General features: G+C 36.0%; 1 protein-coding gene and 1 long non-coding RNA gene across 2 annotated transcripts; both read right to left on the reverse strand.

Annotated features, from left to right (window-relative positions):
• Window positions 1-3,082: 3,082 nt before the first annotated feature.
• LOC118765855 lies at window positions 3,083-4,947 on the reverse strand. Its single transcript, XR_005001755.1, has 3 exons — window positions 4,935-4,947; window positions 4,332-4,337; window positions 3,083-3,478 (listed from the first exon to the last, which is right to left on the reverse strand). It is a non-coding gene; the product is annotated as an uncharacterized LOC118765855 (long non-coding RNA).
• A 1,184-nt stretch (window positions 4,948-6,131) lies between these two features.
• On the reverse strand, window positions 6,132-17,666 carry LOC115214278 (mitochondrial intermembrane space import and assembly protein 40-like). Its single transcript, XM_029783426.2, has 3 exons — window positions 17,528-17,666; window positions 10,622-10,714; window positions 6,132-7,666 (listed from the first exon to the last, which is right to left on the reverse strand). The coding sequence occupies exons 1-3, from the start codon at window positions 17,547-17,549 to the stop codon at window positions 7,347-7,349; spliced, it is 435 nt and encodes a 144-aa protein (XP_029639286.1). The 5' UTR covers window positions 17,550-17,666; the 3' UTR covers window positions 6,132-7,346.
• Between the last annotated feature and the right edge of the window lie 1,635 nt (window positions 17,667-19,301).

Consider the following 19,301-nt stretch of genomic DNA (forward strand, 5'->3'; position numbering starts at 1 on the left):
ATATATATATATATATATATATATATATATATATATATATATATATATATATATATATATATACGACGGACTTCTTTCAGTTTCCGTCTACCAAATCCACTCTCAAGGCTTTGGTCAGCTCGAGGCTACAGTAGAAGATACTTGCCCAAGGTGCTACGCAGTGGGAATAAATCCGGAACCATTTGGTTGAGAAGCAAGCTTCTTACCACACAGTCGCACGACCCCAGTATTTATTTCAGGTCTGCACTTATTTTATCTTTCTTTATTATTGAATTTAAAAAGTTTTTTTGGTTTCCAACATAAAAAAAACACAACTCAACACACGGATAAGCACACACACACATATATATATATATATATTTCTTTACTGCCCAAAAGGGGCTAAACATAGAGGGAACAAACAAGGACAGACAAAGGGATTAAGTTGATTACATCGACCCCAGTGCGAAACTGGTACTTTATTTATCGACCCCGGAAGGATGAAAGGCAAAGTCGACCTCGGCGGAATTTGAACTCAGAACGTAACGACAGACGAAATACCTATTTATTTACTACCCACAAGGGGCTAAACACAGAGAGGACAAACAACGACAGACAAACGGATTAAGTCGATTATATCGACTCCAGTGCGAAACTGGTACTTAATTTATCGACCCCGAAAGGATGAAAGGCGAAGTCGACCTCGGCGGAATTTGAACTCAGAACGTAGCGGCAGACGAACTACCGCTAAGCATTTCACCCGGCGCGCTAACGTTTCTGCCAGCTCGCCGCCTTAAGCACACACAAATATATAATACGGTTCCGGCAATTTCTGTTTATCAAATTCTATTCACAAACTATTGATTAATCTGTAAGGATACGTCTTAATTCCAAATTATTTCAGGATGTACGGGAGATAACTCTGACACGTCTTCACTGTACCTATTTCAAATTTTGACAGTCAGCAATTTGTGGAGGCAAGGTGTTCAGTCGATAGCATCGACTGCAGTACTTTCATCCGAAAGAAGGAAAGAAAGGCAAAATTGATCTCAGTGGGATTTGAACTCAGAACGTAAAGAGTCGAAAAAAATACTGCAAAGCATTTTGTCCGACACAGTAACGATTCTGCCAGCTCTCATCTTTTTCTTCCCCGACGTTTGATGAGAAAAGTACTACGTAGGTGTACAATAGTGTGCGTGTGTGTGCGCGTACACGCATCAAAGTGACCGTCTTTAAAGCGTTGGATAGAATGTATAGCGGATCTTTTCGGTTTGAACGGCCGAAAGAAGTCTGTTAAAAGCCCTGAAAACCAAAATGGTTATGGCTGAAGCCATGTTATTTCACACTCCTTCTAAACGTGATATTTTATACAACTATTTTATTTTCAGGATCTTTTCGGTTTGAACGGTAGTTTTTTCTAGCGGTGTCATATGAAATTATCACCCATAATTATGGCCCTAGTATCGATCTATTGCATTTCAATCTGTTTTAGGGTTAGGGTTAGGGCTGGGTGGAAGGGCATCTTTTTTTTCTTCAGAAATGTAAATAAACCCAATCTGTTTCTTAAACGAGGGACATATTCATACGGCACAGAATGTTTTCACCTCAATAGACGTCATTGATTGGTTGAAATTACAGGAATTGAATAAAAAAACAACAAATATCTTACAAACTATAGAATTTAGGGTTAGGGTTAGGGCTGGGTGGAAGGGTATCTTATTTTCTTCAGAAATGTAAATAAACCCAATCTATTTCTTAAACGAGGGACATATTCATACGGCACAGAATGTTTTCACCTCAATAGACGTCATTGATTGGTTGAAATTACAGGAATTGAATAAATAAAAAAGCAACAAATATCTTACAAACTATAGAATTTTCTCAATAAAGCCAAGAGAAAAAGATGTTTTATAAACACACATTCTGCCAGTATATGAAGTTTAAAAGTGTTTAGTTACGTGGAAATTATCTTAAAAAACTGCCGTTCAAACCGAAAAGATCCTGTATAGCAGTTAAAGTTCCAATCCCACCAGGGTTGAATTGGCTTATAATGTTTTCGGAATCGATAAATGAAATAGTCTAAGGCTGATGGACTGGTTATAAACTCTGAAAGCGTCGGACGTGTTCTAATTCCCCCCACACGATTTCACAACCGAGTCAAAAGACCAGGACTAATCAACTAACTACGCCCCCCCCCACCCCACCCCACCCCACCCCACCCACAAATGATTATGAAATGATATGATTGGCACTATTTGATATGTGTGTGCGTGCGTGTGTCTGTGTAAATTAACAGAATGAGATATCTCATTGTTAAATCTTTATATATAAAAGTCAAGCTGTGTGTCGTCTGTCTCCTACGATTTAGATTCCTAACTACTCCCACATTTTGCGGTGCAGTGTAACCAAAAGCGAGTATCTTATAGTCGTGATTCATATCGAGCCCTTCTGGGTACTAGCGCGCGTCTACGATGAGTCTACGATTTTAAAAACAATTTACCATCATTTTTTTCCATTTTAATGCATTTTTTCGCTATTATATAAGGGAAGTAACTCTCTAAAAATGTCTACGATGAGTCAACGATTTTTAAAAAAATTTACCATCATTTTTTTCCATTTTTAATGCATTTTTTTTTTGCTATTTTTTGGCTATAACTCTCTAAAAATGCTTATATAGTTATTTCCCTTACAAACCCGAGCAACGCCGGGCGATACTGCTAGTTTTATATATGCATGCTAAAACACGACCTACGATGGACTCCTCATTCGTATCATTATCGAACTTGGAGCTTAACTATAGTCTGTACATAGCACTTACTCAGCATTACCCGACACCTTGGGTCTTCTTGATACCAATATCTCTCATACCCTCGATATATATATATATATATATATATATATATATATATATATATGAGAGAGAGAGAGAGAGAGAGAGAGAGAGAGAGAGAGAGAGGAGAGAGAGAGAGAGAGAGAATAGACTAAGCTGAGCAGGAGCACACACGAGGTCGGAAAGTGTCGCTCAAGAGGTCACAGATGTGTGATGAAAGATTTCCGGACAATGGACAGGAGTTAAAATAAGAACAGTAATAAACGAGTGAAGAACAAATATATAGTTTATTTGGGCAAAAAAAAAGAAAATTATCGTCCCGAAATAGAACAATATCTGTTTCAACACACGGTTTCACATCAGGAATCTTACAATAAACCACTTGGTTTCAGATTCGCTCTCACTGTGAGGCAAGTGTTGACGAGCTTCGAATATACTGACTTGAGAATGTAATATAGCTTTGGGTGCGACCTTACTGAAGGGAGATAACTCTCCGAAATTAAGTTGACTAATTTGATGACATCTATAAATTGGAAACTCGACTTTGTATTAATCTCGTTTCAATAACTAAACCTCATTAAAATCTGAATCGAATAAAAATATATACATACATGGATTGTACTTGGAATTTATAAGGTGAAACCTTCAACACATAGTTTCACGCTTTATCTAAGGGAGAAATGTCTGCAGTAGACTCAGTCACTATAAATCAATGAGTAAGAAGCTTTGTTGATTTCATACTATTATCAATTATTACTGATACAAAGTTTTGCAGCAAAATTTTTTTTTTCAGGATAATGAAGCATCAAAGTGGAAAAAGCAATGCTTTACAACTGTTCTCACCTTCCTATAAGATGTCCCCTTCAAGAAACATGCTGAGAGTGGAGGGCGAAAAGCTTTGTCATATTTTGTACAATTTTAATTACTTTGATGTCTAGTTCTGCTGAGTTAGACTTTGCCTTTCAACCTTGAAGATCAATAAAGTAAGTACCAACAATATACTGAAATGTATTCAACATTACTGTTTCACTTACAGAAAATGTGCTTGTACCTGGCAAAAACAAACCAATAATGAAAATAATATTGGCTTCACCTTTTGACAAAAGGCTAGCAGTTTCTGAGGAGGGGTAAGTCAATTATATTGACCCCAGTGCGAGCTGGCAGAATCGTTAGCACGCCGGGCGAAATGCGTAGCCATATTTCGTCTGTCATTACGTTCTGAGTTCAAATTCCGCCAAGGTCGACTTTGCCTTTCATCCTCTCGGGGTCGATAAATAAAGTACCAGTTTCGCACTGGGTCGATGTAATCGACTTAATCCCTTTGTCTTTCCTTGTTTGTCCCCTCTATGTTTAGCCCTTGTGGGTAGTAAAGAAATATATATTGACCCCAGTGCTGAACCCCAAAGGATGAAAAGCAACGTCGACCTCAGCAGAATCAGAACAGAGTGACTGACGAAATGTTGCTAAGCATTTTGCCCAGCATGCTAACAATTCTGCCAATGCACTGCCCAACTGTAAATACATATTGCTTTATCTTAAGTGCCAACAGTAGCATCTTAGAATTGATTTAATTCTCAGTGAATTTTAATTTAGTGATAGTTATATAATTTCTCGTACAACCTTGAGAAGAGTGTGTAAGTCACAATCTCATTTTTATTTCCATATAAATACAAGGGAAACATAGATGGTTAAATCAGTTATTCTGGACAACCAAAAAGGTCAGCATTTAATTTCTTGTCACTATCACTGGGTTGTTTGTAGCCAAGAAACCTTACTCTCCAGTAGCCAAACCTACCGACCTCTAAGTTGATACTACAAGTGAATGCCTGAATGCCCCACCTATCTGGAACCATACTGCTGCTACACAAAATCTAAGATAATATCTAAAAAGGATCTCTAGCTGATTGGAAAATGTCACACAAATGCTCACCTTTTCTACCAGACCTTCAATAACACTCTATTTGTCTGACCTAAAAAACTGCATACCATCTCTCCTGAAGCCCACTTTGAACACCCTGTACTCTCTTTCTCACCATCACAAACCACACACCAAACACTTCATTCAACCCTTTCTTCTTAGAAATTTGTCCAGCCAAAATTCTATCCTTTTCCACTTACTTCCTACAAGGGTCAATCTATATGAGTTGCATGACCATACTACTCCAAGAGAGCCTGAAAAGTTAATTGGCACTGCCCTTCCAACAGAACTTTTGAAAAATTTATTGCTTACACAGCAATATTGCAGTAGAATTTGCAATTAGTATGTTGGTTTGTAGTACTGAGTTCACTACCTTTGGTGGTGTAGGTCTTATCTGCTTCAAAACACAGAAACTGGAAAGAATCTAGATGAGAAATCAATGTTACACTAAGAAACAAATGGTTTAAAAACAGTTGCATGTGTTAGGATCTTGATGCAATTCCTAAGATGACGTATGATGTACATTTCAAAATTAAGGAATTAAAGAGCATGAGATCAAATGCTATTCAAAGTAGATTACCCTTCATTTTCCATTTTCATTGTAGATTTATTTTTTAAGGAAAACAGCCACTTGTAACAGTGAATTTTCTAATAATTCATGTAAATATCTGGTAACTAAGATAACACATTAAGTCAACTAAAACACTACTATCTTAAGAAATATAGATAATCTGCAATAAAATATATTTGAAAACGAAATGAGATGGTTCACATCTCAAACCCATTGATCACAGGTCTGCTGAATTAGAACTAATCTGAAGACCAAAATATATACCTACAACATAACACATACATCACATAACAGTGTTAAAGACAAATATAAAAATAGTTTAAATGAAACATACAAACTGCAAAGCATCTCGCATTAATAACTCTTTACATTTTTTTTTATTAATAAAATCAAGAATTTAAATTCTGTATAAATGTTTAGAATGTTATCAACCAAGTTGTCAAAAAAAATAAAATTAGTATTTTCTGATAATTTCAACCAATACTTTTAGTAAAGATATTTATTTATAACATTTATCCTATGATTTTTAACAAAGACTAATAAATGCTACAGCCATCTAACTCAGAAATATGCATATTAAAAAGCTGCAAACAAAATTAAAGTTCCATTACATCTTATAGCTATTTAGCAATTTAACTTTATTACTAGCTTAAATTCAAAATATATGAAAAATGAATCTGGAATATTTTAGAAGCTTCAAAGCTGAGAAGACAAGCTTTTAATATGCAACCTGATTACAAAGAAACCTAAAATCAGGTTGTAAAATGTGAAATGACTTGTTTTCTTCATGCTGAAGCCTGATATTTTGTTAAATGCATTTACATATGTGAAAAAAATTATATATTCTAAACTTCTATCATTTTGTTTTGATGACAGTTATGATTAGATTCATGTAGAAATGCCTAAAACACTATTGCATTTTTGGGGTTTGTAAATTATGCAAAAATTATTTCAATTATAATAACTAATATTGCAAAACAAGAAATATTTGCTCACATGTCTGAGAGAGCACTTCTGATACACAGCCAAGCATCTTAAACCACATTCAGATGAATCATGGAACGTGTTTCCGCCATGTGCTGTATCATCTTTCTGCCTCTTTTACCATTAATACTACTACAGCTTCAGCACCTCTGGATTAGTAAACTGCATACTGCTACACCCAAGCCTGTCCAATGTAAACTGCCTTTCTCCCTATCATTGCTGATAGGTTTCACTCTCTAAACTATACATTTCACTGAATATTTCTTCACCAGAAATATAGCTTTCTGGAATCCTTCCTAATAATTTTTTTTTTTTTTTAACTTTTTTACAAGCATCATCCTACAGAATGTCATGCTGACATCAACCACAGCAATAGTATGAGTCTGTAAGAGCCTACAAAAATCATCTGTGATGCCACTCCTGCACCACTAACAAGAGAAAAAAAAACAGAGCATAAAATAAACATTTCACATACAAAAACAGCAGTTGAATTTGTTCATTCAAAGAAAATCTGTTGGAGGTATTTTCCAAAGAGTCTTATAAATATATTGCTGACATTTTAATTGATTCCTGATTCAGTAACAATTAGAAAAGTTTCAAATGGATATAATCTTCCTCTCAGTGAACCACACAAATGAAAAGTAAATGAAAATTAAACTTTAAGCACCATAAACCTATTGAAATAAACTGATAATTAAAAAAAACTAAAACATATAAAAATATTAGATGAAAAAATTATTTAGAAAAGTTTACTCTAAATTTAAAAAAAAAAAAAAAAAGATACATATCATAAAGCTAATTAATGAATTTCTGAATAAAAATATTACCATCCTGAAAATAAATTTATCTATAAGCAACCTGATTTTTCAGAGCAATGACTTGGTTCAATAAACCAAAAGTAGTATAGGTAGTGATGCCAAAGGTAACAAACTCAGAACAAATCAAATGTTTACATTTGATTCCATTAGGACATTAGCAGTTCAAATCTGATAATCCTGGAAACAATCAACAAACCTAAATGCTATTAAATAATAATAAATGATTTTGCTAGCTAAATTGATAGGTCAAGATACTTCTGCAGTTGGTGGCAATGGTGTTGAAGTCACATCAGTCTGAGGCTCATCCTTATTTTCAACATTTTCTAATTTTTTAGAGTCACTTTCTGGTACTTCCTCCTCATCTTTACTTGGATAAAGATCAGGGTATTCGCTCATACATTCTTGCATTGTTTTGAAGGCATCATAGCACTCAGAACCTTTTGGTTGCAATTCACTATAGTGGAAACAGGAAAATGCTTCTCGGAATTGTACACCACAAGGACCTGAAGCCATACCACCAAGACAGGGACAATTCCAGTTGATGCTTCCATCTTTAAGAATCAATCCTAAAATCAAGAAAAAATAGATATGTATGAAACTATAACAGCAACATATAAAGGAAAATTGTTCTAAAAGCTCAAACACAGAAAATAAAATGTTTTGTTTTTCTATGGCAAAAGGAATTGATTCATGAACAGAAGTATCTGTATAACTTTGTGGTAAAATTGATCTCAGAACCATGTGGTTCTGTATAACAAATACATAGACTACTAATTAAGAGCTGTTTTGTAGTTTACTAAGGAAGACGTCATTCTTCTTAAATTAAAGTGCAGCTTATTTGCTTTATTTACATATTAAAAGCTTTTACTTTACATAAACTGTTTCATTCAAAACTATGACTGCAGAGTCAAAACTTTAATGCTTATTACAGTCATTATACTGTCTCCTCAATCAAACTTCTTAACTACACAGGTATGTCTCTAAGAAACAAATCTGACAGGCTTTCTTGTAGTCTGTTTGTCTGATAGCAAATTTTATTCCTATAGGAATAACTATGTGGTTAAAAAGCTTACTTTAGAACCACATGGTTCTGAGATCAATTTCACAACAATTTCAACTTGAGACAAATGCATTTTGCCATAACTTTGAACTAACAAGTGTCTTGTGAGTGGAATTTGGTAAACATAAACTCTTTAGAAATACATCATGAATGCATGATGAATGCATGTATGCATGTACATCTGAGACCCCTCCTCGGTCATGACTGACCATGGGATTGCACCTAGAAAGTTACCCTCCCAGGCACAAGTCCGGGCAAGGTTGTTTATGGAAGACCAGCAGTCGCCCATACATACCAGCCTCTCCTCACCACGCCACCAGTGTTATCCAAGGGAAAGGCAAAGGCCGATACAGCTTGGCACCTGTGACGTCGCAACTCATTTCTACAGCTGAGTGAACTGGAGCAATGTGAAATAAAGTGTCTTGCTCATGAACACAACACGCAGCCCGGTCTGGGATTCGAACTCACAACCTCACAATCGTAAGCATGTACATACATACATTCATCATGCATGCACACACACACACATTCATTCACTCATTTAATGGATGGTTATGATTGATCTGAATCTAAACAGAAACATTTTTCTTTTTATAAAATGTTTTGTGAACAATAACATCAGTGATTACACAGGTAAAGACAAACAAATTGGTATTCCAAGAGTGAATCCAAATCTGTGCTGAATCCAAATAAGTTTGTAACATCTTTTTATTAGGTCAGGTCTGTGTGGTATACAATTTCATTTTTAAAAACTCCGTCCTTGACAAAGAGTTACACATTTATCAAAATACAATAAAAAATACAAATTTGTTGCTTTCAGTAATGGGATTTCCCCAAAAGAAGTTTGTACTGAGTGTCTATACAACCCAAGCAGAACAACTACAGATTATTTTGGCTGGAAAGCACCAGTTTAACAGTTTTTCTAGTTGATACACATATGTATATATAAATACAAAAGTACATAAAAAACACTTGTATACACCATGTATATATCAAAAGGATGTATTATAACCACTATTCCACAGCCATACCAACAATCCAATATATATATATATCCCTTTAGTGTTCGCATTATTCTACCAAAACTAATTCTTTTTCATCCTCATTGCTTTGAATTAATCATGCATTATCTTGTAGCTTTGAGATTTTGATGAGGCAGCTGTTAATTTTTAAAACAATATTGTAGGGTTGGTGTGAGAATCCAGATCTGGCCAGTTTGAACATAAAACAGGCAGAATACTTTTGGCCGGATATGGCCAGTTTAAATGCTAAAGGGATATACACACACACACCTTTTTTATTTTCTCTACCTGTTTATTTCTGTGTTCTTTTCTGTCGAAGAGTGTAGGCTCGAAACATAAAAGACTTTCTCACTTCCCGGACGTTAAACTAATACATCTGTTTGTTGTTTACACACCCGTCATCATCTTTTGTTTTTTTTGTAAATTCTCACTATAATATATATATATATATATATATAGACATGTATATATATATACATATATATATATACACACACACACACATATATACACAAAAGTGTGCATATCTTATGCCAATATATATCATAAACAAAATAAACACACATGTGCATATATATATATATATATATCATCATCATCATCGGTATGGTATGGGTTGGATGGTTTGACTGAAGTCTGGAGAGCCACTGGCTGCACCAGGCTCTAATCTGATCTGGCAATCTTTCTACAGTTGGATGCCTTTCCTAACACCAACCACTCCGAGAGTGTAGTGGGTGCTTTTTACATGCCCATTGTGTGTATACATACACACACAAGATGAGCTTCTGCACAAGTTCCATATATTGAATTCCACTTACAAGGCATTGGTGAACTTAAAGCAATAATAGAAGTTACTTGCACATGATGTGCAGTGCAATAGGACCCAACTTCTAGAGTTACAAAGTTAACGACACAGCCATGCTGCACCTATACTAACAAGCAAACACCTAGGTTTATCTATACATTAGAAACATACAATAGATTTAGTTCTTAACTCCTGTATATTAAAATTATTCAAAACTGTTCAAATTTAAATAAATAATTAAAACAGGTTTTCAACAAGAAAGCATTCAGATTATTTGGTCAACTGCAATGCTTATTTATTCACATTGTTTTGAATTAATTATGCATTATCTCATAGCTTTGAGATTTTGATAGTGTGGTTGTTGATTTTTAGACATTGTAGGGTGTGTGAGAAACCAGATCCGGCCAGTTTGAACATAAAACAGTTTGGATATTTTGGCCAGATATGGCTGGTTTAAATAGCAGACAAACAAGAATCATTAATTCCATGAAAGTGTCGCAAACATCCTTTATGAGCAAAATTTGACTAAACTAAAACAAAAAATCCCTTCAAAATACTTCATCTGGGTTGCAGCAATATCTGAAATAAGAAAATTCAATAATAAAATAATTAGAGTGACTACAATTAAAGTTACCTGGTTCTTCATCTTCATCAGTAGCTGATGCTACAAGTGCTGTGCTGGGTTTCTCATAATCTTCTTTTGTAACAAAAATTATTTGATCTTTCCCTTTAAAAAAGAAATAGAACAGCTATAATTAATATTTATCAAGCAATTAGAAAACTAATTCAAATTACATTACAGTGCTAAAAATAACTTTAAATATGCAAAGCAAATTGTTCAATAAATTCATTTTTCTTACAGTGTTTAATATAGCTCAAATTGCCTGTATCACTCAAAGTTTTGTAGTTGAAACCTTTATGCTTCAAGAGAAAAATTTAAAAATTCATGTACTGACTGAATTTTATTTTGTTGAGTAAATTCCACACAGTAAAAATGGGCTCCATGTGATTCTACCCTAAGACCTGATTTTTATTCTTGATTACCATTTTATCTTATAGCACAAATACTTTGAAGAACAGCATGAACAATACAATCCCTTCTCTTACAAATTTAAAGACAAGAGCAAACCTGGGGAAAACTATAGGAAGCTACTCAATACTACAAACATACTATGGCATCATAGTATGCTTCATCTAAAACCTGGTATGCTACTAGAATAATAAAGCATAAACATGTGTTTACAGTATTTAGTTTGTTTTGAACTCAAGTCCTGCCGAGGTAGTCAAATCGTTCCTTCATCCTTCAAGATGTTCTTAGCAAATCAGATTGGAGCCTGATGCAGCCTTCCAGCTTGCCAATTCTCAATCAAACCATCAAACCCATGCCAGCATGAAAAGCGGATGTTAAACAACAATGCTGATGACAAGAAATTATAACAGAAGGGTGCTCCTTCAGTTTTGAACTACAAGAGAGTGCGGTCACAGCAAGGCTGCATCAGGCTCCAATCTGATTTGGTAAGAACACTGGTATATAAATAACACATGCATGAGGTGAATGAATTATGCATATGTACATGTGTGTGTGTGTGTATTATCTCTGTGTGTGTAAGCAGGGGATGGGGGATTGAATGATGCTACATGCCAATTCTGTCAAGCCACAAGGAAGGTAAACATAGCAGCACAAACAAGTGCTTAAAGAGATCTCGCATGTGATTTGCACAACAAGAGGGAAGACAATGACATGAGAAGTGCCAACAGTGTTCTATACAGCAGGGAGCAAAAAATTTGTGTCCTGGAACAGCTGTGCCAATTGGATCCTAGAGGCAAGGTCTACTGGATGGAGTGAATGATTGGGTTGTGCTCAGCAGACCTTCCATGGAAGAATCACTCAAATATTATCAACAAGAATGGTATGAGACCAAACATTATATTAACTTTCATCAAAACAAGTGATTCTGACTGAGCTCAGTGTGTCATTTAAAAACAGAACGGAGGAAGCTCAGATCCACAAGACTGAAGAATTTGACAGTTTAGCCATCAGACTGAGAGAATCTGGCTTTCAAAGCAAAGTCCTTGACATAGAGATTGGTTCAAAAGGGTCTGTGGTTAAAACTGCATGTGATCTCATAAAGCAGTTCTCTATTTCTGGAAGAAAGGAAACCCGAGCACCAAGTAATGGCAGAAATAGCCGAGAAGAGTTCCAACTGACTCTAATCAAGGAGAAAAGAATGTGAATTTCAAAAGGCGTAATTTACCAGATCTATTTGTGTTGTACCACACGTTCAACATACGATATAACAGGATAATAAATAACGTCCTTGCAAATCATTCTACTCAAGATACACAATATTTGTAATTACACTCAACAATACACAACTCTCGGCTTTAGACAGCTCACCAACTCTCTCTCCACACTCTCTGCACATGTCCATTTATATTGTGGCACAGTTCATTAGGAACAACACCTCCCCTTTTAGAGGTTGGCTTTGTCCTTTTTTTCTATTCATTTATTTATTCTTTTATTTTTATCATAATTTTATTCCTTTGGTGAGAAACTGTCATTTCCAGCATTTCTGTATATTTTCTTCTTCTGTGTGACCTACATGTTAGTTCTGCTTTCACTTGTGGTTCTGTCATACCATATATCCATTGGCTCATCTTGCCTTTCTTGATTTTTGGTATATCTTTTCTTTAATTGGTTTTACCGTGTACATCACATTACGCAGACGTCCAGTTATATTACCTTGTTCCCAGTCCTGTTTTCCATTTTTATACATTTAAAATACACTTCGTCACCTGAGTTTAAAAATTTCATTTTACTTCCCAAATGTTGTATTTTCCATTTCCTACTTGGCAACAATTTGTCAAACACAGAACAAATTCTTTCATTAAATCATCTGTACCGAACAGATTGATTGTATTTTTAGATACCATTATTTTACTTTTCTGCATTATTTCTTTAAGTTTTATTTCTGGCGAAATTTCACCCAAGAATTGAAATCGTTCCTCTGACATACCATGAGCTATCTTAGTAGTTTTTTTTTTTTTTCTCTTTTGCATACCAGCCTTCCCATCTTAATCCATGTTGCTGTATTAATTATTGATACGTCTGAACTGGTATCTAATTGCATTTTCGTCTGAAAACCATTTTCAAGGGGAGGTGGTCTCCATTTTTCCATACATGATCAGCTATACCCGATTTATCAATATCTCCTCATGCCACAGCTTTGCAGTGTTTGTCTACCCTTATTTTGAGGGGGCAGCATGTTTTGCCTTTGTATAACTTACCACAGCTGCATGAGGTGGAGTACACGCAGTCTTTGGTCATATTCTCTTCTATTTGTGGTTTTACTCGAAGGAGATATTTGCGAAGTGTTGTATTACTCTTGAATACTGTCCTGATGTCATATGGACCGCATATCTTTTGTATCTTTTCGGAGAGGCCTTTCACATAGGGTAGACAGACTGTGGACAGTTTATTGGCCTCATCCTGTCTCTTCTTCATAATCAGAGTGGATAGTATACTTTGGGGGTAGTTGTTGCTTAACAGATCATTATTGAGCTTGATCATTTCTTTGTGGTGTGTATCATGATCGCTACTTGTATTCTTTGCACAATGTTTTAGGCACTGAGCAATCCCTCTCTTTACACTGTATGGATGGTGGGAATTGCAGTTAAGGTATCGTCCAGTAAAGATCGGCTTGCAGTATACGGATGCTCTGAATCCATACTTACTGCGTGTTATTAATATGTCCAGGAATGCCAGCTAATTGTCTTTTTCCTTTTCCATTGTTAACTGTATGGATGGCTTTATTGAGTTCACATGATCTAACAGCACTTGGACATCTTCCTAGTGGGGCCAGAGTATAAAGGTGTCAACATGTCGTAGCCATAGTGATGGTTTTAGTGGTGTTGATCCTAAAGCCAAATTCTCAAAGTATTCCATGTATATATTGGTTATTACTGGTGATAATGGCAAACTCCTTTTGTTGATATATCTTGTCGATATATATAAGTGTCCATACTGAAGTATACCTTGTCGATATGTATCAGTGTCCTACTTCAGTATGGACACTGATATATATCGACAAGAGGAGGGTTTAGCTATGGGTTTGCCATTATCGCCAGTAATATGGCATAGTGGTTAAGAGTGCAGGGTACTAACCCCAAGATTCCATGTTCAATTCCAAGCAGTGACCTGAACAATAACAATAATAATATGAATAAGAATAACATCGAAAAATACCTTAGGAATGAGAACTCAGGTTCGAAATTTCCCCAAGACACCTGAAGAAGGCTGGAGGGTATATCAGCCGAAATGTTGTGTTAACAGCAAACAAGATGAGGACAAATATCCATCAAATGTAAATAATGGAAATAATATAAATATTGTACACAATTCCTCATCTCTTAAATATAGAACTGTATAAATATGTGTAAACTGTAAATCGAGGGTGGGGGAGATTTTCATCTATCTATCTGTCGATCTAACTAATAAAACAAACTGAATACAGTTCTATATTTAAGAGATGAGGAATTAAGTACATTCTTTACATTAGAAGGATATTTGTCCTCATCTTGTTTGTTATTAACACAATATTTCAGCTGATATACCCTCCAGCCTTCATCAGATATCTTGGAGAAATTTCGAACCTGGGTTCACATTCCTAACTCTTACTTTTTACTCTTTTACTTGTTTCAGTCATTTGACTGCGGCCATGCTGGAGCACCGCCTTTAATCGAGCAACTCGACCCCGGGACTTATTCTTTTTGTAAGCCCAGTACTTATTCTATCGGTCTCTTTTTGCCGAACCGCTAAGTGACGGGGACGTAAACACACCAGCATCGGTTGTCAAGCAATGCCAGGGGAACAAACACAGACACATAAACACACACACATACATATATATACATATATACGACAGGCTTCTTTCAGTTTCCGTCTACCAAATCCACTCACAAAGCATTGGTCGGTCCGGGGCTATAGCAGAAGACACTTGCCCAAGATGCCACGCAGTGGGACTGAACCCGGAACCCCGGAACCATGAGGTTGGTTAGCAATCTACTTACCACACAGCCATTCCTGCGCCTAAGGTATTTTTCAATATTATTATTATTCAGGTCGCTACCTGAAATTGAACTCGGAATCTTGGGGTTAGTAGCCCGCGCTCTTAACCACTATGCCATATACCCATAATAATAATAATAATAATAATATCGAAAAATACCTTAGGAATGAGAACCCAGGTTCGAAATTTCCCCAAGACACCTGAAGAAGGATGGAGGGTATATCAGCCGAAACGTGTTAACAACAAACAAGATGAGGACAAATATCCATCAAATGTAAATAATGTAAATAATGAACCGACTGAATGAATGAAAATAGACACAGACAGATAGATAGATAGACAAAATAGGGTTTTGTGAATGATCGTTCCTCCGAAATTCTGCTCCCCCTTATCAGAAAGTATATAAAACCAGATTCAAGAGTATGATGGGAGTACACAAACATCACCACGACCACCCCTGCTCCGATTTACAATTTACACATATTTATACATGTGAAGGGTTTTCGTTTTTTTTTCATTTTTAGCGCGGGTGCCACTGACTTGTGCGTGTACGTGCGTCCGTCTGACTAGTGCGGGTGCGCGCGTCCACTGACGAGCGCGTCTGGTCCACTCTTCTTAAGTTGTACCTCTGTCTCTTTTACAGGAGTACCTATCGCCCAACGAATACAGAGTATTTAGCAGGGCAAGTTTTGTTTGTTTGTAGTCAACAATTTTCTTCGTTTACTGCCAGAGGTTATGTGTGTGTTTGAGTGAACCTTATGAATTTTATTGCCCATCGTGCTAGAAATAACATTAAAAATTACGGGCTTGCGGGAACTGTTGAAGTAATATACATACATATACACATACACCGAGTAAAAAATTTCAGTTATCTCTTTCTTTCACACATTACTGTCTCTTCACACACACTAACAGAAGCACTTCACTTACACAACATACTGTCTGTCTCCCACACCCCATCAAACACACACATGTACATCAATGCTTCCCATGCACGGTAACTTCAAAAGAACTTCCCTCGTCATACAATCGCTTTCTCTTAGTCTCTTTCGCTCTCATTACTTCAAAAGTTCCCGCAAGCTCATATGTAAAAAAAAAATTTTTTTACGGAAATCGACGGAAAGATCTACTAGAGACGAAAGATTGCCATTATAAACATGATTATATTTCATCCCCTAACATTTTAAAAAATAGCAGTAAAATTATAAGCATGGTACAGCATAGTTTGTGCAATGACAAAGTAATGACAATCGCTTGGTGAAAAAAAATACAGGAGGTGGGATACAGGGGAGATTACTCTAAAATAATATAGCAGCAGTATATAAGGGTGATATAACCGGCTTTGTACCCACGACCTGAATTCAAATCTGACTTTGATTTCATTCTTAGTGGCCGATTTAATAGAAGGTACCCTTTTGCCCATTGGAATCGTGTCCCATACAAATACGTAAATAAACAAAGCGAGAACTAAATTGTTAAAATTACGGTTCCCATTCATTGAGAGAATAAAATCTAAACTAGTCCATAAATATAAACAAAACTATGTTTCTTCATTTGGCGCTAGTGAATAAATGTCCTCTTTTATTTATCGAATCCTAATCTTCATGAGGAAATGAAAATATAAATATAAACAAATCGTAGTTTGGTTGAAAAAAAAATTAACTAATTGCATAAAGCATTTTAAACAACGACAATTCCATTAATACATCCTTCTTGTTTTTGTATGAACATGATGCAATATAACTTGATTTAAGACGAAAGTGTAGTTTGAAGGAGACTTGGATGTTGGACGAACTAGAGGTCCCCTTCGTCGGTTCGGGTCATTTTATTAGGGTTATACAACACAGATAATTGGACTGAGGAACAGATGAATGGATCCAATACCAGAACTTGTGCATATACTTAGTAACGTAACAACAATTTCGATAAGGCACGACGTTAGACATGGAAGTAATATCAATATTGGCGATCTTTCGTCTCTAGTAGACCTCTACTAGAGACGAAAGATTGCCTCAATATTAAACATGGAACTAATATTAATAGAAATCAACATTAAACCAATATACACTTGTAAATAATGTTAAAATGATACTGAAGAAAAACCTTTTTACGGTAATGATGTTTTTAAAATGCCATATCAAGTTAAACGATACACTCAGTTATGTTCTATGTATCATATTTTGTACACTTAACTATTTCATCAGTACCCCTTAATTTGTTTTTTTTTTTCTTTGTATATAATAGAAACAGAATTTCGCAGTTTATTTCCGAAACATTTTTTTAATTATTGGGAACAACGTAAAGGTCAGGTCATTGGGAATAACGTAAAGGTCAGGTCGTCAGAACAGTTATATAAACTAAACGACAGCAAAAACATTGATCGGCAATACAAACCATAAAATATTTTAACTGTTAGACATCGTAAAGTGGAGTTTAGTTCGTAATTTAATAATCACTCTTTTAATTCTTACCTTCTTTTCGACAATAACTCATGTTCGCGTAGAAAATGGGCCTCAAACCACGCTAGTAATTCACATGGCAAATTGAAAACAGTGCGCATGCGCTACTCATTTCGTTGTGTCTTAATGATTAGAAGTAGTGGTAGTAGTGGTGGTATTCGCCGGTAGCGTACTTTTATCTTATAACAAACATTCTGTCAGAATCCACTTTATTATTCATTCAGGAGATAAGTCTGAAAGCGCAAGTTGACTCTGAAAATTTGAATAGTTATCTTTTTCGTTTTCGGATCTAGTCTTAGCTGGCATTAAAATGAAGTTAAAAGCATTTAAAGTTACGTATTTTTAGACAATGAATTTTAAGCCACTATACGCACCGTAGAAGTGGAAATTGTTGTCATGGCAACTCCGCTTCATTAATTAATTCTGTTGATAACTTTTCTACTCTAGGTACAAAGCAAGAAATTTGTGGGGAGGGGGCAAGTCGATTAGAACGACCCTGAAAGAATGAAAGACAAAGACGATCTCGGCGGAATTAGAACTCAGAATGAAAAGAAAGACGAAATACCTATTTCTTTACTACCCTCAAGGGGCTAAACACAGAGAGGACAAACGGATTAAGTCGATTACATCGACCCCAGTACGTAACTTGTACTTAATTTATCGACCCTGAAAGGATGAAAGGCAAAGTCGACCTCGGCGGAATTTGAACTCAGAACGTAACGGCAGACGAAATACGGCTACGCAATTCGCCCGGCGTGTTAACGTTATTAATTCTGTAGATAACAATTAAGTTTTGTGAAAAATTAGTGATTGGTGCGGTTTAAAAAATTATTGGATCTTTTCTGTTCTTACGCTGAATCTGATGTTATTCACTCGTCCCAGAAAAAAAAAAAAACAGGATTTGGAAGCTGGCATTTTCTGCGTTATAATTTTTATTAAACATAGTGAAGGTAATATATTATGACGAATTGTGGAGGCGCAATGGCCCAGTGGTTAGGGCAGCCGACTCGTGGTCGATTCCCAGACCGAGTGTTTATTGAGCGAAAACACCTAAAAGCTCCACGAGGCTCCGGCAGGGGATGGTGGTGATCCCTGCTGTACTCTTTCACCACAACTTTCTCTCACTCTTACTTCCTGTTTCTGTTGTACCTGTATTTCAAAGGGCTGGCCTTGTCACGCTGAATCTCCCTGAAAACTACGTTAAGGGTACACGTGTCTGTGGAGTGCTCAGCCACTTACACGTTAATTTCACGAGCAGGCTGTTCCGTTGATTCGGATCAACAGGAACCCTCGTCGTCGTAATCGACGGAGTGCTTCACTATTATGACGAAGAAAGTTGTAAGAAATTTTGTAATTTTAATATGTTTAAATGAATTAAGTCAAGTGAACCGTTTGAATGAACAGACAATATAAATAGGAAAAGTTATCGATGAATTTTTCTGCAGCTATGAACTTCGAATGCCCCGTTTCAGCCACGTCAACATCGACCTTGTTGTCCCCCTACCACCTTCGCAAGATTACTCATGCTTACTAACTTTGGTGATCCGCTTCACTCGTTGGCTTGGGGCTATCCCTCTCCATAGTACGGAAACACAAGAAATCAATCGCGCCTACATCACAAACTGGGTTGCCCGTTTCGGTGTCCCAGACAGAATTATCATCTAATCGGGAACCTCAATTCACCTCGAAACTGTGAAATGACATGTACGACATTTTCGGTTTATCACGATGAAACACACAACAGCCTACCATCCCATGGCCAACGGCTTAGTAGAGAGATTTCACC

This window comes from Octopus sinensis, linkage group LG1 (assembly GCF_006345805.1).
Source record: "Octopus sinensis linkage group LG1, ASM634580v1, whole genome shotgun sequence".
In the NCBI taxonomy this organism is placed as follows: domain Eukaryota; kingdom Metazoa; phylum Mollusca; class Cephalopoda; order Octopoda; family Octopodidae; genus Octopus; species Octopus sinensis.